Here is a 20974-nt window from a genome sequence, read left to right on the forward strand (position 1 = left end):
ATAAGTTGACGTGCACGGTGTAATGTCACATACAGTCATTGCTCTTGCATTTTTTGGCACTTGTGTGTTATATAGTTATTTCGTCTGCATTCCCGATTTCGTTAATTTGACTGGATTGATTAGAAAAAAAAAACAGCCTTCCGTTCCTCTTTAGTTCGATTCCTCGATAACTCGGAACACTGGGATTAACTTCACTTTCTGTTAAAATAAACTGTAAATTCAATAAAAATGCGTCAAGCTACAGCTGTGTTATTATTGGCTACGTTAGCCACAGTTGCTAGTTAGTCACAATGGCTAGATCAAAAAAAAGGCTGCGTCATAATTTCTCAAAGACTGTACATGCATATGCTGCCATCTAAACATCTAAGTCTAAACATCGTTGAGCTCAAGCAGGGAACAGAGCGAGTAAGAGGCCAATAACTGACTAGTTCCCAGTCGTCTCTCAGAGTCAACCCCTGCTTTATCACTTTTCCCCAGTCGACTCTCGCTCCGGTCGGAGACTCAGAGACGGCTGTGACCTGGATCAAAGGACAATGCCAGACGGAGCCGTAATAAGTGTTCGAGGTGGCTGGCAACAGCTTTCAACAATTTCAAGTAATGTTACAATACTGGTATCACGCAAATGCTCAATCATTGTCAAATTTGTTGTGGACATTTTCATTATTGTGGTAGACCGGGTAGACAGTTGATCCGCCAAAGTAAAACTGATGAAAAGTGCGGGAAAATGCTAGTCAGCCACCTGAATTAAATTAAATTGATGTGCCCGTCTTTTGAGATTTTAAAGTATTGTCTTTCTACGATTATGTATATTATTTATGTAGCGTGAGTATCATTCTGGAAGCTTGGAATAGCAACTGATGATCGCGCTATTGCGTGATGTTGTATGTCTCGATGGTCACGCAATGTATTATAGTCAGTCACGCAATTAACTTATTTTGTCACATGCTCCCCTTCACCGGCAAAGAACAGCTGTAAAGCTGCAGAATACTACTTGAACATATTTCGAGCAATTAAGGATTTACACTGCTCGTGATATTTGAAAATTTATTCAAATTACACACGCCTAAAGGCTTGTGTAATTTTGAGAGAATTTTCAAATACCACTCGTGGTGTAAATCCTTAATTGCTCTCGCATTCGTACGCTTACCTATACTTATTATCTCTTTGGTCTTTTTCTATCTCAGTAAACTATTATTTTCAGGTTTCCTTCATTTTAAAGGTAATTCATTTCACAATCACAATGATGTAATTTTCTCAGTCATATAATGATAAACCAAAGGGACAAGGATGGTTATAATTAAGGATGGAGAAGATTGACACGAATTGTAAACGATAAACCTTGAAAAATTTAGACTAAACTTTTCAAGATGCGAATCCGTGACGTAATGAGCTCCTTTAATAGATCGTGAACGAGCAGTGTAACTTGCGGGTGAGTTCGTATCACATGCGTTCCCGCAGAAAGCGGAGGCCTATCTTTGGAATTTCCGTTCACTGATTACGTCACAAATGACACACATGAAATTGACTGACCAGGTTTCTATTGGCAATAAGAATGGCCTTGAATTGGTGGACGCGTGTTACAGTCTACAAGTTGATAAGCCACATGACGTTGGCTTGCCTGCGCATTTAAAATCTGTCGTATACATTGCAAAAAGATTCGGACGATTTTAATTTTGGACAAAAAAGTGTCCGAAAATGAAACCCTCCAAAATTTTTAACCGTCCGAAATATTTACAGTAGACTATCAAACTTTTAAATCGGCTCCAAAGCAGCTAGTGTTCTTTATGGAGTGAACTCTAGCTGAGACACTGCTTAAGATACGTAACGGCTTGATAGGATTTTTCTTATTTTCCCGTCGGTGTATCTGTAAACCCTTGAGGCTGTAGTAAAACTATCGTTATCTCAGATGTTGTTTCAGTCTAAAAGGTGATTTGTAGGCGTAAATTTACGTTAGCTACGTTTCAGCAGTGTCCGAAACGTGGTAAATTTCTTTTGCTAATATTTGTGTTGAAAATATTCCCGCACACCTTATTTATTCGATCTCTAAAAGTAAAAGAAAGAGAAAAAAGCTACAAGCATATACAAATGAATAAATAACTTTTTATTCAATAGTTATTATAAGTCTGTCGTGATTCACCATGGGAATTGTTTAAAAAAATTACAGTTATTGCTTACCGTTTAACGAAACGGCCCAGTGAAATTGTTTGATATAATATTTTCTCAAATATGATATTCAGTGAAAGAAGAAATCTTGTGCATAAAATATTATAATATATTAAACATTTTTTGTCGTTTTCAGTGATAAATAACATTTTACATCAATTGTTATGAGCCTTCTTATTTTCTTACTTTTGCGTGTTACGACCGCGATGCACGCTGGTACTAGCTTTTGTAGGTGATATCTGCAAACAAAGTTGTTTCCTGAGCACAATATATATTGAAAGTATGTTAATAACATCAATTATAATCTGCAACTGTGTGCTTGAGATGCGCGCGTCAAATTTACAGTTATGGAAAATGTTTCCTATAAGAATACAGTAAACATTCGCATATAAGAACACATGATTTCGTGGTTCAGGCTGATCTAGTTCTTATTTATCGGGTGCTTAGTGAGATATCAGCCTGAAGATGTTCTTAATATGTTCTTAAACTATGTTTCAGAAATACTACACATAAGATGTTATTAGCGGTTTGGTTACCATATTTTATTATAAATAAGTAGGAAAGTAAACAAATCCGTTAATCAATAAATAAAATAACAATCTGTCAGGTAGTAAACTAGTTAACATTAACGAGTAGAAATGTAGCACTGGTTTCAACAGTTTTTAAAAATATTTCTTACAGTCATGCTAAACCAACCGGGGCCACCATAGTCTCGCAGCAACCATAGTTACATTGCTTTCTTACTCCGACACCCTCTCCCTTATTATACAAAAACATGTTTTATTTATCAGGCTGAACTGGTTCTTATATATATGGTGCTTTATGGGCCAAATTTCTGGGCCAAATTTCAGGGCCAAATTTCATGTTCTTAATCCATTTGTTGCTATATGCAGGTGTTTACTGTATCACGGATATTTCGCATTAAAACACCTGATCTATTGTTAATGTCTAAACCACGTATTTTGGCCCCTACAAAATACTGAACGTTACATTGTAAGTTGGCTAAAAATGTAGCTTCCCTGGTAAAGAAAAAAAAGTGTTTACACCTGAAACATTAAAAAAAAACCGGTTAAAAGAACTCAGCACAGCATTTCTTAATGACAACAATTCAGCACTTATAACTATTTATTACATACTGATCAGAGTTCATAAGAAAATGCCAGGTAATAAATAAATACGGTATAATTCAGCTTACCTGTACGTTACTATCTTGTTTTCTTCTCATGCTATATTTCCGAATTCTGGTGGGAAAAATACAGGATTCGAGAAATCAAAATAAAAATGAGATTTATGGGTGTGACAAAACACCGTCCAGTTTCTTAGTTTCAAGAATTTACGTTTAGGCTTCTACTCGTATTCTGACCAATAATTACTTTACTACACAACAGAGAGAACCTGTGCTCTGAAAACCATACCAGCCTATATTATATCAATACTCAGACTGTACCTTTTTCTTCCTTGATCAAATAGCGTAAATAGTGCTAGGACAATGACCTGTTAAGAAAACGAAATACACAAGTCACTATTACACTATAATGTTTTTGAAAATAATTCTTCTTTAGTTTGTATGGTACACATGACAGGAGTCAACTTTTTGGCGGACCACTCGGGCGAAATGGTAACTACCAACATCAAAGCGAAAAAAGGCCGTTTTGAAAGGTCACTGGAGGATCCCACTCGAAAACTTTAGTCTGAATACGACAGCATTCATAACGGTCGGACTCTCTGGCCATTGAGCGGAGGAGAGGCTAATGACGAACTAAGTCATTTATTAGGTTCATAAGCGGCCTACATGAGCTGCGTACTGCAAAGAGCAGTAATGTAAAAGGCGTACGTTACTCAAGTATTTTGATAACGATTTTGGATAAACTGTCTTAATTAAATTTTGTCACCAGCATGGGACTACACAAAATTACAAACTTGGGTGGTTTGTTATCTTCATTTCATATTACTGGATAAAGAAATATCAAAAATGCCGGCACAAGGTGCCACTTGTCGCTGGCAATGTCGAGTCTTGAACATCAAGTCCCTACATGCATCTAGTTATTTCTTTGAATTCAAACTTCTCAGAATGTGCAGAGCTTACCTGAAATCCAAGAATTCCAGCCAAAACCTAAGGAGTGAGAGAAACAAACCGGGGAGTAAGGTGTTTTTTAAAAGACAGAATATTACTCAAAGCACGCTACTTCGTTGAGGTTACGAAAACGGAACGTGGAATATAGGGAATGCTGCATAATGTGCTTCTGCCTGATTGCCGGCTATCTTTATCCTAGTCAATTTACAATGTCTTTCACTATACGCCTTTGTTTTCATCGTTTGCTATTCTTTATGGAGTAGAAATACTCCTGGCTACGATACGTAACCGACACTGGCGTATTAAAAAAACAGCTCTCGAGATGTATGTGCGAGTCACCCTGCTGTGAGTGCAGAGGTTTGATTCGAAATCTGTAACAGCCAATGAAGAGTTGACGGCACTTACCACTGTTGACCACTCAAACGATACATAATGTTCCGTCAGTCCACTGACCGTGGGTCCTAGAAAAGCACTGGTGAATAAAGAACGTTACAAAGATTAGAAAGTAGAAAAATGAAATCATGACCATGAAGGACTCTACAGAATATGACTTGCCAACTTACCCTATGCTTGCCATGGCATTGAAAATCCCAGAGAGCACCCCATGAGTAGTAATGTCATCAGGCATTCCGTGTTCTCTGTAAGGATACAACAGCGAAGTGTAACAATTTTCATACCACACTTAATCGCAATAACTGATTAGTCACGGGCACATGTTAACCGTTCTAGCAACGATGATAACTAGCAGCTGCATAGACGCAGCTAAACTCGCGTCTGCTTAAATCTGGAGGAACCGGCACAGGTCTATTCAATGTTTTCAAGATTTTTGTTTCGAAGCAGTCTGCTTGCAGCACATCATTGAGTTCACTGGTGTGGCGGTGGCCGCCCATGCACGAACGGCCCATGCATGAACAACCTGGCTGAAATAGGCCTCAAAGCAGCCATGGGTTTCACCTGGAGGGAGGATGCTTAGCAGTGTGTTCAGCCACACTGTATGCTTAATAGTGGTTGAGATATTCCTATTTCATTATTAAACCCTTCGCGTAAACTTACTATTGTTACAATATGTGCAATCTAATTTCCTTCCATTCTGAAAAAATATTTGCGCTGTGTTTTAGATCAAAGACGGTATAAATACCTTGCCGTTTCCAGCATATCTGGCATACAAGGCACTTGATATGCACTGATGGCAATACCCAACAAAGCCATCGATACACAAACAAGCCACACCTTCCTAAAAAATACAAGACAAAAAAAAAAGGAAATGATATATCGAACAAAATAATGACCCCTGAGCGAGACTGTCAACAGGGAGTCAGCGGGAACCTTAGTTTGGTATTTCTAATTAAATCTGTTCAATAATAATTTTCAGTCAACTGCAAGTGATTTTTTCACATTTCTCGCTGGCATGCGAGCGCGATGTTTCTACTGGCTGCCAGATGAAGTAGTAGTCTATCAGTTTGATTCTCTTTTGGTGAAATGATTCCTGAAAACAGAGCGTAGATGCATGTCTGATTATTGATCTTAACCTTTTCACCAATCGCTGGCCAATTGGTTGTACTTAGTTGAACATAGTTGTCACTACCGAGGACGATGATTTATATATCGCCAATCACCATTTGTTTTCCCCATTGCTGTTGTTTTGTTTCTCCAATTAACTCAGTGTAATGCGGCGTAATTTTAATAAGCTCGTCAAAGACAAACTCAGGTTGATATTAACTTGAAGAGCTGACGTTTCGAACGTCGGTTTTGGAGACCATAGCTGACCATTCTCTAGATTATTATGCAGTCAAGAATGGCACAAGTACCACAAACGTTATCAAGACGACTGCCAAGTCAACTTCGCGTCCAGCTAGTTACTTAACAACTTCAATGTCGAAAGGCGCGCGCTCAGACAATTGTCAGTTGTTTTCGGGATGTTGACGCGAGGCATCTATAATTTTCGCTACATCTAGGATGAGCGTCACTCTAACCTTTGAGGAAGAAACGTAATAAATGGTGCTGGAGCAAGCAACAAAACGCCCACGATCACAAAAACTGCACCTATTATGATGACCACGCGTGGTTTACCCTGCAAAAAGGAGGTAAGGTTCAGTAAGGGAGATACATGTAAAAGTGACAAGTTTATTATTGAAGTATTGCACATCTCGCATAAGTAGTAGAAGCCCTTTAAGCCCAACTGGCTCGTAGCTCCCGGTGCTTACTCCGGTTTCTTTAGCATTGAATCACCTAGGGGTATTGCTACTCCTTTGGGATAACGACTCGCCGGTACCTATACTCGCTGCACGATCATGAGTGAAGAGAGGCACTGTGAGACTAGTGTCTTGCTTAGCACAATATTTCCGGCCAGGGCTTGAATCCGAACCGCTCCGCGGACCGGAGTCCAGGCCACGAACCATTAGGCCAATGCACCTCCTACAGGTCGCATTACCTCTCGACATACTCTTCAAGATAAACAGCTAAAAGAAGAGGAAGAGGAAGAACAACACTAACAAAAGGATTCAGTACTTACCGTCTTATCGCACATCCATCCCACCAAGGGTGCAGAGATAGCGTAACAACACGCCGAAAGAAGAAACAACAAGCCAACTTTACTAGGGCCTAAACCAAACTAGAAAATTAAAGCCAGTGTTAATGGTCTTTCAATGATTTCAAACAGTAGGAACGTATAAGAAACAGTACAGAAGAACGGATGATCACAAACTTCAGTACTGAACACAGCCTATCTGAATTGCAGCCTGCCCACGTGATATTGTGCGTATTCCGTAGTTAAGCCTGGTTCTCCTTAGTATGCCTCTGATGCCAAGTCGTTATATTGTGCGCAGTTCGCCGTTAAGCCTAGTTCTTCTATACCTCTGATGCAAAGTGACAGGGTTAGGGTTTAGGGTTACATTTGACGCAGCCTGTACTGACTTTTGGTCCCGGTGACTATTCGGTGGCGAGGATAAACTTCAGTGTTCTCAGCAGTTTTGAAAAGGTGATTAAAGATAAGTAACTAGCGGCTACATAAGATTATACATAAGTTTGTTTTTCTAGACAAGCGTTGTATATTCAAGCCAAAACACGCCGCTACATTTGTCTTGACAGATAGTGGAAGTCCACCTGTTACTGCCTTCTAAGAACGCTGCAAAGTGCTCGAAACCTTCACGCTGTCTGTTATCTTGAAATTGATGGCTTCGGAGTTCAATTTACCGCGGGTATCAGTGTCTGCGTACTGTTTGTACGTTTTACACTACATAGTCTTATTGCCGGCATGCTGGAAATGAAACTACAAAATACCTGTAAAGTTGAGCACATGGGCGGCGCTCATCACTTGGGAGGCTGCTCACTTGCACTGGGTGCAGGATTCAAGGTAGAATCACACGTAAGAACAAGGCTTTCAAAGAGAGTCCTTAAAGGCGCTACCTCACGGCTTGCGCATCTTGTACAGTTTAGCCTAAATTCTTCAAGTTCGTCGTTTAAAATCCGTGTTTAACTTCTCCATCCTTAACCATACCTGTTCCTTTATGGTTATTATTATCTCTTTGGTGTTTTTCTATCTTAGCAAACTACTGTTTTCAGGTTTCCTTCAGTTTAAAGATAACTTTGTACGTGGCCAAAATACCTTGACTGAGCTCCTTTAAAGCCCCGTCCACAATACGCCGGATAAATTTGAAAACGGTGTTTTCAATCTGAAAACACACCTAATGTTTTCCGTCCACACTACTTCGGAGAAATCTGAAAACGCAACTGACAATCGGCGGTCATTTAAGATTTCATTTTGTGTTTGAGGAAAACTTGGGCAGGGAAATTACAAGATTATTGGGACGGAATCGTGTTTGAGAAGCTTCGTTTTCAAAATGTTTCAGTCCACACTTAAACGTAAAGCCGGCGTTTTCAAATTACTCCGGTTTGGAGGGCGTTTTGGAAAAGCTCCGTCTTGGTGACGGATTAGCGTGGACGGTGGCCTAAACGTAGAAATAAAGCTGCGTTTTCAAGTTACTCCGGCGTAGTGTGGACGGAGCCTGAGAGATTCCTCTTAAAGAAACCTTATGTGTGTCATAAACTGGGTCTGACTTGATCTCCTCTATTAAATAACTGCCCAAAATGCTCTGCTCCAGTTTACAACAAAATGTTACAGGCTGAAAACACACACTTTGTCACCAGCCTGCATATAAACAGTGCCTGTCAATGCCATGCATTGATAGTTCACTTACTTTCTTCATATATGGTGCAAACGTCGGATCTAAATAGCCCAGTATCAGTCCTGATACAAGAATAGACAACCCTGATAATGACAACAAAAAATTGAAATTACATGTTTATATGCGCTATTCATATGTAATATTTAGTGTATAGTATAAAAAAGCTGATGGCAACTCAGTCTTGTGCATAGAAACACTCGTTTTACCTAACGAACACCAGCAGTGCAGATTTGTGAACAGACAGTTACTAAAGGATGTGGTGTGCATATCAACACATGTACCTATCATGGAAATTCCTGGAATCTTTGTTGCCTGTAGTAATGATCCAGAATTCGTCTCTCTCAGGAAATCTGGAAAAGCGCAGTCAGACTTTGTGTTTACTTAAATAAATTAACACACAGTCACCTGATTTTGGCAACATCCTATTCATTTGTCAACAAAATGGTGTTCAGATCAATGAGTGTGCTACTAGTGTTACAGAAGGAATTTCAATCACCACTGTAGAAGGTACAATAAAGCAGCCCTTGCAAAGACTGATGAATTGAGAATGCCTGATGACACCATTTCAACTGAAAGTGGAGGGGAGATTGGGGGAGGGGGAGAGAGGAAAAGAAGATGCTGCAAAGGGGAGGGAGATGAGACAAGAGAAGAGGAGGAGGAGAAAAGGGGAAGGGGAAGACAACAGGGGTTGAAAAGGTAAGGAAAATGAGATGAAGAAGAGAGAAAAGGAGGGAAAATGGTGTAAAAGAGAAGGAAAAAAGGTGGAGTAGGGAGATGAGAAGAAAAAAGAAGAGAGATGGGAGCAGGAGGTTTAAAATTAAGAGAAGAAAGTGGAAAAGGAGAATGGGAGGAGAGTTGAGAAATAGAACAAGGGAATAAGATGTGAAACAAAAATGAAATTAGAAGGCAGTAGAGAAGAAGCCAGGGAAGGGGAGAAGGGGAGAGTTAAGAAGGGAGGGAATGGAAAAGAAGATGAGGAAGAAAAAGGGGAGGGGGTATGGGGGAGTGAGGTGAGATGGAGATATACAAAGGAGTTACAAGGAAAGAAGCAGCGGTTAAAGCCAGTGAGTAATTGCAACTGAAAAGGGAATTGAACTATGCTGAACTCAATCTCATCAAAAGAATACTTACTCTCATCTTTTGGCAAAATGACTAAAACCACAGGGAGAATGGACAAAAGAAGACCACCCATCACAATAAATGGAAGTTTAAATCCTCCTGCCTGAAATAAAATTAACACTGAAATGTCTGCCAGTAGGTAGGGGAAGTAACAGTAATTAATGCTATAATTAATAATTATAATTATAATTAATGCACTGAATCAATTCATCTGACTCACTGAATAAAGGATTCCACCTAAGGGAGGCCCTAACATGAAGCCAAGCCCAGTGAATGTTTCCATGGCTCCCTACAAAATACAAAAAATATCCTAGAACAGCAGCAATAACATAGAATAGTAGAACCCCTGCTTTACGGCCATCCTGTTAATACGGCCACCCCATTAATACAGCCACTTTATTCGGGCCCAAACAAAAGCTCAGTCAGTCATTTTCTTATTTAAAGAACCCCTTTAATATGGCCATCCTGTCAATACAGCCAGATTTTTGTGACCCGTTGGTGACCAGATTAACAAGGTTCCACTGTACAGGGAATTTAAAGAATACAATATTTGTAATGACTTATATAAGTTAACATGAAAATTGGAAAAAAAAAAATTGGGGAGCCAAACTGCTACCAATAAGAACTTGAAGCAAAAGCATAATAATTTATCTTCTTCCAGCAATTAACTAACTTTGTGGCAAGTACATAAATGCAAACACCATGCTTAATACAAAATATATTTAGTCGAACCTCCTCTAAAGGAGAATTCTTAATGGTAAAACATCCCATAAGCAGACTCTTAGTCATGAATGGTCCCTGGTACCAGGTGAGTCACCTTAATAGGAAGTTTGATAACACCTTTGTCACTTTTGGCAAGAGTACATTACATTGATAAACTGACAACATTTTGGCATGTTTGGGCATGACAAAGGAGAACCAGTCCTTACTTGAGTAGCCTTTACATACCGTCACTTTTCCAATATTGGTACCAAATTCTCCAGCCACAATTGCAAATGAGGCAGTATCTGCAGCAGCCCCACCAAGTGCTGTCACAACACGAAGAAGAAAACAGAACACCACAAAAACTGTGCCTTTAGGAAGCATTGATACAAATCTAAAAAGGAAAGCTCAGAGTAAACAAAAGCATTTATTAATTAGAAAAAAAGTTGGTGGCTGGAATATTTAATTAAAATTCTTTATCATTAATCAGAACTCAATGGAGTTTATTTAGCATTGTTGTCTACTTTTGTGCCATTCTGTCATAAAAGGAAGATATTGGTTTAATGCAAGGCTCTGTTAGCACACTCTGCCTGTAAAAAGTCCTGTACCTTTTTATTATTATTTTACTCAGCAGGAGACAGGATTGTGCACTGTCCAATCTGTGTTATCACTGTAAGTTCCAAAGTCTGCTCAGTAATAAAGGCTGTGTATGAAACTGTGAATACAAATTTGGACATATGTACACTTATCATGCAATATTAGTTAGGATTTTAGGGTGATGGTGTAGTTAGGAGAAACTAACTAAACTAAAAAAAAAACATCTGTCCAGTTGTTCACGCAAGTAGATTTTCCTGCCAGGCAAAGAAGCTAAGACTTGCCTAGGGTGGGCAAAATTTGTGAGCTTATTGTCCTAAGGGCAAGCTGGAATTCGATTATTTGTTTAAACCCCAACTAAGGTGTAAATGAAGCCTTGCAAGACTTTTTAAATATTGAAATAACAGGACAGTGGTTGCATAACTGAATTACCCAAATAATATCTGTGACCCAGAGCACAGGAAAAGTCCTGCCGTCAGAGTGAACTTTGGACCAATAGTTGGAAGCTAAATGTTGTGGAAAAAAAATTAAAGTAGGTTCAGTTTGAGTAAGATGTATTAAATTTAGTAAAAGAGTCATATGACTAAATGATATGGTTTTTGAAATACAGGCTCCTGCTAAATTTAAATTAGAAATGAAGTAAAGTTTATAAAATCAGCCAACCATTCATGGTTACTGGTAGACATGATCCTGTAGGTTTTAGATATGCTGATTTAAATCTGCCAATTTTTCCTTCTTTACTTGCAAAAGGTCCTAACAGAGTGGCACCACTAGGTGTCTTGACTGAAATTATCATAGCTAAAAATACTGAAAACTTTCTGAACCCTTTCTGGATTGCATTCCAAAATTTCTTTGTGTGCTGCTACACTAAACTTTTTCTTGAATGTATCTTCATAATATTAACCAAGTACATAAACCAAGTGCGTAATTACATCCAAACATTAGACTCACCAAGACTCCTATTAATGGTGCCACTACAAAAACCACCAAGGGATAGATTCCAAAGATAAGACCAATCATGGTACCTGACGCACCCATCTCTTGAGCCTGTAATATAAAGTGGAACCCCATTAATCCGGTCAACAATAGACCACAAAATATGGCCGTATCAACAGAGTGACCATGGGGTTCTTTGAATAAGAAATTGACTAACTGAGCTTTTGTTCTGGCAAGTGTAGAGGGGCTGTAATAACAAGGTGATCATATTAACAAGGTGGCAGTAAGGTGGTGTTCTAGTGTAAAAAAAACACATCTAGTGGAAGAATTTTGTAGTTCATTGTAAAAGACTTGAAGGCAGGAGTATCACAAAGTTCATTATATGCAAATATTATCATTCATGAGAGGAAATAGACCCTAGTGATCTCCTTGACGGATCTTTGGATAATTTGTTGCGGTCCAGTCATTACACTTTATACTTTTTGTTTTCATTTATAATTTTCTAGTGTTAAATTATGGTCAAATATTCCAATATGTAAGAATCAAAGGAGAAATATTATAATAAAATTAATATTGTTATATAGCTGGCGTTTTTTCTGCTACAGCACACCCATTCATAGGCTAGTTCATGGTCAAATGACATCTAACAATGAAACTGTTTCCCACACCCAAATGCCATGAGTGGGCAACATTGCAAAAACTATGACGTCAAACGGGAAACAGTTCACTGCTACCCATGAAATGTTGACTGCTGTTGCATGTCATTTATCAATAAGGTGATTATTTGTTTTCCACCAGTTTGACCCACTTGTTTTGCTATATAACATATCACTTAATGACTGGTCCCTTGGGGAAAAGTGAAAATTCACTGTTCCCCTCAGGACAAAATCCACTGATCTCTCAAGAAGTCTCTTTGAACAAACTACAAAGATCCTCAAGGATCTTTGCTCAGATCTTTTCCAAGATCTTTAAAATCTCCTCGCTAAGGTCTTTTAACCACTAAAATGATCTTTGAAAGAACAGTCTTATAATTGGAACTCTTTGAAAAATCTTGCAAGCCATAAAGATTGTGCACCATTTTCAACCAGGAATGATTCTTGAAAAGGACCGATGTTAGTGTCTGCAAGATGCCTTGAGGGAGGGAGGAAGTTGCTGGGTGACAACTGTTACAAACACTCAGGCTGTTTTAGGAAAACAGCAAAATTGTGCCAGAAACCTAAAAAAATTGCTAGGTATTTTGAAACTTCTCCAAAAATCTACTGGGTGGCTAAAAAAAGGTATTAAGCTTATTAATAATGGTAATAGGACTGAGTGGAGTCCAATTCAGTCTGTAATCATACGAGTGATTAACAAAATCGGACGACCGCGAAGCGGGAGTCCAATTTGTTAATCACGAGTATGATTACAGACTGAATTGGATGACACGATTTCCTGTTACCAATTAATCAAAACTATGACAAAATTCGAGAAACGAACAAACCATCGATTGATCACTGAACGATTAAACGTCGTTATGAATGTTGAAAAACACAGCAGTTTACTCAACAAAGTGCACTGCAACAGCGTGCGCAAAATGACACCTACTGTCCAATTACAAGCATGACAATTAATACTCCAATCAGGCTGCTGATAGCCAATCACGTTCGAGAATTTTGTTATAGTTTTGATTATATGCAAAATTACATTGAAAATACTCAGAATTGTCATGGCAATAACTTGTTACGTTATACTCCCCATCCTCTTAGTGGGCACAAAAAAAATGTGGGCGGTACCTAAGTGGCAAAGAGCATGGCACAGAAATGGTGAAAGGAGTGCTTTTGGCACAGTGACAATTGAAGTTGGGGAAAATACATAAGCTAAATTAAAGTGTGTTAGGCCCAAAAGTATTTTCAATGATATGATCTTTGTTGGGCATTTTGCTTTCTTGGAACAATTCAACTGTATGGCTTGAGTGACCGGGGATTATCTTGCCATGACAATCTTTCTTTTGTACTCCAGCACACCTGTTTCTTATTAACAATTAGATTATTCGCTCTCGATTTCTATGAGGTGATAGTTGATGAAGCCTTGCTGGTAGAATTCCACTAGTATACTAATGCAAATGCTGTAATCTGATTATTGCACACTATCAGCCATAAGTGTGCAGTGGCTTGGTTTGGTCGAAAAAAATTGCAACGTTTCCTCGTTTCTCCGAAGTTTTGAAAGAACAGTTAGAAACAAATAGATAATCAAATAGCTGAGAAGACTAAGAGGAGGGAATTTTCGGTTTCTTGAACTAAAAAGCTCGAATTATTTGACAGAAACTGATAAGCGCGTGTACACAACTGCAAATGTCAAATTCACAATTCAGTCCGTGTAAATTCTCTAAAGGAAGCGTGAAGTTTAATACTAAGAGCAGAAATAATTGGAATCGTTGTTTGAAGCAAATTGCAGTTAGAATTCTACTAAAACAATTAGATTATTCGCTCTCGATTTCTGAAGCGATAGTTGATGAGGCTCAAAAAGTTTGAACATTTGACAGAATTGTGGTCGTTTCGCCCGAAAACCAGTTCGCCCGATGCCAATTTTCCAGGACTGACAGTCAATCCGCCCGGACTGTTAGCTGCGTGGTCAAGGGATTAAGAACGAGAAATAAACATGTTACGTGTAAAAATTTTGTTTCAATTACTGTATGCCCACAAGGTTGTCTTTTTCGCTCGCCAGGCTTCTGTAAAGAAAGTAGAAATTTTAAGAACATCTTTCGTTGGAACTTTAAGTCCAGGCGCACTGACATCGGGCGAATAGTCGTTTCGGGCGAAAGGATTGGTTCCCAAAAGTTTTACCTCGCCGGGAAAGAAGGGAGACAGGATCGCGAATGACGCAGTAGCGGCGAAGTAAACAAGGCACAGGGCCACCAGAGTAAATTTTCTCCTTGCGGTGTTCCAGATTCCATCTCCTGCTCCGCCATCAGTACCACCCGGTGAAGGCTCCTTGAAGAAGTCATCGGAATTATACGACGATAAACTGGAACGCTTACTCAGGTTGACACTTGGAACACGAGAATAACTGGGTTTTCGTGTTGCCATTGTCGCAGGGCATTGCCGGTCACAGTGATATGTGTATCCCCGTGATATGTGTATCCCCGCACACATATCACTAGTGATATGTGTATCCCCTCCAAAATGGCGACCAGTGATATGTGTATCCCCCACCCCCCTCCCCTCCACTTTAAATAGCAATATCCTCCGTAAAAGCGCTCTCGTCGTCCGGTCGCTCACTGGACGAACGACTAACCCAAACAGACTTAAAACAGAAATCTCTATTTTTGAATTTGAAAAAGCTTACGTATCTGCTGCTGGAATTGTGTTCTTGATCCTAATTGATTTTCTGCGAGCAGGATATAATGAATTTAAAGTGGAAGACCAAATGGATCTAGATATATTTCAATTTGAGTTTCTCGGCACGGGATTTCTAGGACGATATTAATTGCGCGGTACATTCTCACCCCTCGAGTAACGCAGATTCTCCACTGTTCATCGCCTTGTTTGCATCTGAATTATTCGTGGAGTGAAACACGTATCACTGCTTCGACCCGCTCTCCATAAAATGATTAGTGGCACTCGTGTATCCCCTGCACCCCCTTTTAAGTTCGACTTTTTGTAAGATATGTTAAGTCTCAAGCTGTATACATTGCTATACTGCGAATATTGCTAGCAAGTTTCATGATAATCGACGTTTACTCTTCGGCAGTTAGCCTAAATAACGGCTGTCTTCAGGGGATACACATATCACTACGCCATGTAATAATTAGTGATATGTGTATCCCCCGCATGCGGTCGTGTACAACCGAGGTCAGTGAAACTCCAGTCCCAAGCTATGAATAAATGCCGGGTGTGAATATTTCTAGCAGGTCAGTTTTGACAATGCAAATGTAATGGGCATTTTTCTTCTTGGGTAGAAAGCCAATATAACAGCTGTGTCCATGGGGATACACATATCACTAGTTCATGAAATAATCAGTGATATGTGTATCCCTTATTATCCCGTGCACGCGTGCACGTGTTTTTAGTGGAATTATCGAGTTTCAAACTCCAGTAAACCCAAGCCGTGTAAAAACGTCGGGTGCTAATATTGCCTGCAGTTTTGACAAGGTTGATGCGCTGTATTACAACAGTTGTGTTTATGGGGATACACATATCACTGCGCCATGAAATAACTATAGTGATATATGTATCCCTTGCACGCGATTTCAGTTTAGATATTTAGACATTCGAGTTGCAAACTCCGCAAACCTCAACCTGGGTATAAACGTCGTCGCGAGTAAGCAGCCAGCACGTTTCGGCAATAATTGGCCCTTTTCTTCGATCAGGTAGATAGCCAATCTAACGGCTGTGTTTAGGGGATACACACTGAGATCACTGCGCCATAAAATAATTAGTGATATGTGTATCCGCTGTTCGAAGTTTTAGTCAGATATACAGTCGAGTCGGTTGGAACTCAACCAAACTCAAGAAATCCTAATCTGGTCCGTTGGGCGCGAATTCATTTCTGGTTTCTCCTACTCTTTACAGCGCTCGTTGGAACCTCGCAACCGAGTCGCCATTTTGTTCGTTGAATGCCCAGGCGCGTATCAGTGTTTTGTGTATCCCCACGGGGGATACACATATCACTGTGATATGTGTGCGGGGATACACATATCACGGGGATACACATATCACTGTGACACCGGTATGTGCAGAGGACTGGAACGAAAGAACTTTTGACTCGTCACGCATTCCTCTCCAAGGGGTGCGTGACGAGCCAAAAGAATGTCGGCGCTGGGTTTTTTTGAGACTGCCTCGCGAAACGCATAGCGGGGAGGGGCGTTGCGTGAAACTGTAAAAGTACTAGAACCTGAAGTAAACCTTTTTAGGAGCGTGGATAGTAACTTGGCAGTAACGTTTCTAAAGTCAGGGCGGCTGCAAGTCAAGGCGGTATTCTGTGAAGGTTACAGTATTATTGTGGGTGTGACAAAGGGCAACTGGCCTAGTTACGCGTGCGAGTGTTAATTGAGTACTGTTGAGTACCACCTTGCTTCGCAAACCGAAAGAGCGATTTTCTCGAGTTTCGTTGCAGGCTAGATTTGGATTGGTTTATGACACACTACAGCCAAGATTAAATTGACCGGATATATAGATACACGCCGAAGATCCATAGCGTTCTGTGAACTCATACACACAACTCACTAGCCCCTGATTAACGCAGGAATCAGAAAACCATATGAACTAGAGTGGGTGGGGAATGGATTGGGCCGCTCAACAAACGAGAAATAAAGAAACAGGGAAGAAAAAATTTCCGCGCAAAATTTTTTTATGGGGATAGGAGGGGAGGAGAGAGAAAAAAAAAGAGAACATTGAAGCTCGGCGATCCCACTGAGAGATAAGGGAGGAGCGAGGGGGTTATGGAGGAAAGAAAAAAGATGGAAGCGCCATAACGTTTTTCATTCTATCTTCTCTTTCAAAGAACTGCATGATCGACAAATGCAAAGTTAAGTCTGAAGTCTGTAGACAAGGAATACAAGAGTTTTAATTACTTTTTTGATGCTATGTTGCACTTTGTTGAAATACCGGTTTCTACAAAGTTCGCTGTAGCATGAAACAGTTCAATCAGTTTTATTTAGACTAGGATAGGTTTGGCAACAGAATCTTTCCTGAGATACCAGATCTCATTATGGCGATTTATTGGTTTAAAAGGGCTGTCGTAGCCAGCAGTGAAAAACACATCCTTTCTGAACGTGTCACCAAGCCCATCTTTAACAAGGTCCTCGCCCAACTCTTCGGAATACTTCTGAACAAGATCAAGGTCCGAGTAACTACCATACACCTTAACATAAGCAGTGATCGCTGGTAAGGTTGAGATAAAAACATCTTCCTCAGTGGGGGCTGCTGGATCAGCTTGATCCTCAAAAGGAACGAAAAAGTTGATAGTAAAGTTATTTTTGCAGAAGGGACCCTGCCCTGGCTGAATTTCCACTGCAACTGGCGCTGTCATGGGGATTTTCGTCTTTTTCACGTTTGCACCCCCAATGTACTTGAACAGGCGCATAAAACCCATTCTAACTGCGTCGTCATACTCATAACCTGGCAACACAAAACAATGAAGGTTGGAATGCGTTTAGAACGTTCTCTGACAGCAAAAAACATGTATTATCCGGGTCCTTCCTTCGCCGCGGTATCGCATACATGAGAGAGGGTCGTACAGGGGTATTCTCGTGATGCGTGATTAGCTGACTTAATTTTCTGTGAAGCGTGAATTTAGGAAATTTATTCTTCGTAACTCGTGACCTGAAGGTCCTGAAGGTTTTGCGTGACCCGTGAAGAACCTGAATCACTAACCGATATTCGTGATTTTACCACTCTATTTTACGTGATTTCCAGACACAAGTCCTCCGAATGGTTGGAGTCGTCTATCGAGAGTGACTTAGGTATGCGATTTGCAATATGGAGCCTTGACTTAACCATTCGCGATTTTACTTTCTTCAAACACTGCCTGGAGTGTAAGAACAGGTCATTAAAAAGAGTATCTTACTTCCTTAATTTCGTGATTCGGGAAAACGAATTTTTTTTTCTCCGTGATCCGTGATCCTTTATTTCTTCCATTCGTGAACCGTGCCAGAGACGACCCCCACTCCCTCCCTGTGCGACCCTGATGAGACGATGTAGGCGGCCGCTTACATGAATCAAAAGCGTATCGAAATGCCTTTCCGCGACTTGTCAAGGTTCTTCTCTTTCTTCCTATCTGTTTCAGTCGATTTTAAGCTAAATTTTAACCCTTTGAAATTTTTACACGTTACTCGGTAGTGCATCACTCAGTTTTCGACCGTTTTGTCTAGCTGGATATAACAGGAAAGAGTAAACCGCTGAAACAAAAAGAACAAATTTCCTACCTGCTACTACTGTTGACGCCCACTTGTAGGGCGTTGGATAGGAACGGACTTCATATTTGTCAGTCTTATTGATGGTGTTAAAGTGCGGGCATTCAAGTCCGTTGCAGAATTTGGGTTCGTCCGAGGTTGGTTTGGCTTCACCAAAAGACAGTGCCGCAAGTGCTAGAACAGCGAGTGTGATCTGCATCTGAAAACAATACAAACCAGGTCAGTCGGACGGAGGACTTTCGTAGACACGCTGTTTTCAAGCGGCCCAAGTATAGACTGTTGATTCAATAGCGCGCTTTGTTGTTACGCAACGAACGCCTTTTATATAATAGACTTTGTACGGGAAATTCATTATACAATAATGACTTTATGTGATTTTGACATATTTAGGACTAAACAAAGTCTACAGAACGTTCGTTGCATACCATCAAAGCCCCTATTGAATCAACAGTGACATAATGCATACCTAAGCTCTTTTGCTCAAAAGATCCCTGAGGACAGAAACGCGAACGAACTGTTCGTTGGCGTTCTTCCCTGTGGATTTTCGAGCAGGAAAAGAGAGACTACTGACAGTCAAGAGCTTGCGCGGCCTGTGTTCTATTTTTCAAAATACACTCCGCACGAATTACGTAACTGTATGACGCATCCGCGCTCTTCTCTCTCCGTATCCCTTGTTCTACAGGCTATAATTAAGGGAGACTGAGACATAAAAAAATCCAACAATTAGATCTCAAATGCCATTGCTATAAATTTGCTCTCTTATAATATGCTAATCCTAATTTATTGTTACTTAAGTATAAACAAGTCAGCTTTTGCCCTACTGACGGAGCTTTTAGAACCGGGAAAACGAATCGGAAAACGTACACTCCAAACATTTGCGGAGAACGACTATAATAACTAGCGTTAAAAATATAATAGTAGATTGAGGCCTGATTAGGGGGGTCTGAGTATTCCACAGCCCGTTAAATATCCCGCATCCCGTAATTAAATCCCAGTACGTTGCAAAACTTAACAATTATCATAGTCGATGATGATTTTTATCTAATCTTAATATCCCGTAACTTTTTCGTCCAAACATCCTGTGTCCCACTAACGTTTTATAAAAATATCATGTATCCTGAAAAAAAATTAAACCCTAATAGGGCCTAGATTAGCATGCTCGTCCTTTGCAACTCTACAATCAAGAGATACAGTAGTATTGACAGTGTTACGCAACTGATACACAAATATCTAACCTCCTTGAATCTGAAATGCCTCTGCAATAAATTTAACTCGTTCTCTTTCATAACTGACTATAGTCAATTCGCTCACACTGAGAACAGTTACAACCGAAGTCAACTCTGCAGATACGAAATTTCGTGATTACTTACTGCATGACTTACTGCAAAATTATATAATGCGAAACATTTATGCATAATTTGTAATAGTTAACAAAGAATTCTTTTGCATTCGGAAGTTCATTAGCACTCCTCGAAAAGTCAATAAAAGCTAAAAGCTGTCTTACTAATCTTACCTTATAGAACAGTTCTCAACTGGAATGAAACGTTACTCGGCTGTCGAGTTTTCCGCTCCTTATCGTGAGTGAGTCCCGGTGCTGTTGTTCCAGGGTTTATAAATATTGCATGTTTTGTAATGTGTCATGTGATTTCAAACCCATCTCAACGAAAAACGTGACTTCGCACGTGGCGGTAAGTTCGTTCGTGACCAACCACACGTGTTTTGGAATTTGAGGAGATATTTTTGTTGCTGTGATCGTCTTTTCGTGAAAGCGTACAAAATATTTAAGTCCGTTTGTAAATTTCACGCCGCCAAGAAACAAGAAAACTGTTATCCACGATATGTATAAGCTATGACATAAGTTTTGGAAAATTAGGAATGGAAGTGGATCAGGAACACTCGGAACAAGCCCAGAATATCTTTAATGTCATCGCACCCCCGCGACCCGGGAAGGGAAGAAAATCAGGCTGCCAATCATGAGTCGGCATAAATTGAGGAGAAATATAAGAATCGACACGCTTTTTACAGGAACTCTAGCTCTCTAGGTAAATTCCAGTCCTCGCTTCCTACAATATGCGAAACAACAACATCAAATTTACTGTCAGTAGTGTCAAGTTTTAAAATGATGAGTCACGTTTTTCGGGGAACGTTTGTTTAATTCGCTCGTGTTTACCTTATTGTATATTTGGATCAGTCATAGCTTCTTAGATAGCTGAGAACCCGCAAGCGGATGCGGAGAATATTGGCAACAGCAACTCGGTGGAGCTCATTTTGCTCACGTCACTAATCACCTAATATTCGTTCGCTACACGA

The 20974-nt window shown here is 40.0% G+C and overlaps 2 protein-coding genes across 3 annotated transcripts; both read right to left on the minus strand.

Annotated features, from left to right (window-relative positions):
* Positions 1 to 38: 38 nt before the first annotated feature.
* On the minus strand, positions 39 to 14855 carry LOC145490735 (MFS-type transporter SLC18B1-like). The gene is made up of 17 exons (XM_081469827.1): positions 14595 to 14855; positions 11788 to 11883; positions 11269 to 11342; positions 10489 to 10636; positions 9761 to 9829; positions 9553 to 9643; positions 8703 to 8771; positions 8434 to 8504; positions 6750 to 6848; positions 6211 to 6308; positions 5376 to 5471; positions 4801 to 4875; positions 4643 to 4709; positions 4250 to 4276; positions 3611 to 3657; positions 3359 to 3404; positions 39 to 3209 (listed from the first exon to the last, which is right to left on the minus strand). The coding sequence occupies exons 1-17, from the start codon at positions 14835 to 14837 to the stop codon at positions 3204 to 3206; spliced, it is 1422 nt and encodes a 473-aa protein (XP_081325953.1). The 5' UTR covers positions 14838 to 14855; the 3' UTR covers positions 39 to 3203.
* Positions 14856 to 15054: 199 nt separating this feature from the next.
* Positions 15055 to 20275, minus strand: LOC145490841 (heme-binding protein 2-like). 2 transcript variants are annotated; one of them, XM_081469953.1, is made up of 3 exons: positions 20178 to 20275; positions 18677 to 18863; positions 15055 to 17870 (listed from the first exon to the last, which is right to left on the minus strand). In XM_081469953.1, exons 2-3 carry the CDS (start codon positions 18861 to 18863, stop codon positions 17407 to 17409), a joined length of 651 nt encoding a protein of 216 aa, XP_081326079.1. In that variant the 5' UTR covers positions 20178 to 20275; the 3' UTR covers positions 15055 to 17406. The 2 variants fall into 2 exon arrangements, with proteins under 2 accessions (XP_081326079.1, XP_081326073.1); XM_081469947.1 differs by lacking the exon at positions 20178 to 20275 and adding an exon at positions 19900 to 20114.
* Between the last annotated feature and the right edge of the window lie 699 nt (positions 20276 to 20974).

The sequence above is a fragment of the Orbicella franksi genome, chromosome 1 (genome assembly GCF_964199315.1).
Source record: "Orbicella franksi chromosome 1, jaOrbFran1.1, whole genome shotgun sequence".
In the NCBI taxonomy this organism is placed as follows: Eukaryota; Metazoa; Cnidaria; class Anthozoa; order Scleractinia; family Merulinidae; genus Orbicella; species Orbicella franksi.

Excerpts from the sequence above, each read along its gene's own strand:
- LOC145490841 (XM_081469947.1), bottom strand. The coding sequence starts at position 19,950 with ATGAAAGAGAACGAGTTAAATTTATTGCAGAGGCATTTCAGATTCAAG. Across the intron at positions 18,864-19,899 it reads GGCATTTCAGATTCAAGGAG|ATGCAGATCACACTCGCTGT; the intron begins GTTAGATATTTG and ends TATTGTTTTCAG. Across the intron at positions 17,871-18,676 it reads GGCGTCAACAGTAGTAGCAG|GTTATGAGTATGACGACGCA; the intron begins GTAGGAAATTTG and ends TTGTGTTGCCAG.
- LOC145490735 (XM_081469827.1), bottom strand. The coding sequence starts at position 14,837 with ATGGCAACACGAAAACCCAGTTATTCTCGTGTTCCAAGTGTCAACCTG. Across the intron at positions 9,830-10,488 it reads CCAATATTGGAAAAGTGACG|GGAGCCATGGAAACATTCAC; the intron begins GTATGTAAAGGC and ends TGTATTTTGTAG. Across the intron at positions 6,309-6,749 it reads GATGGATGTGCGATAAGACG|GGTAAACCACGCGTGGTCAT; the intron begins GTAAGTACTGAA and ends TCCTTTTTGCAG.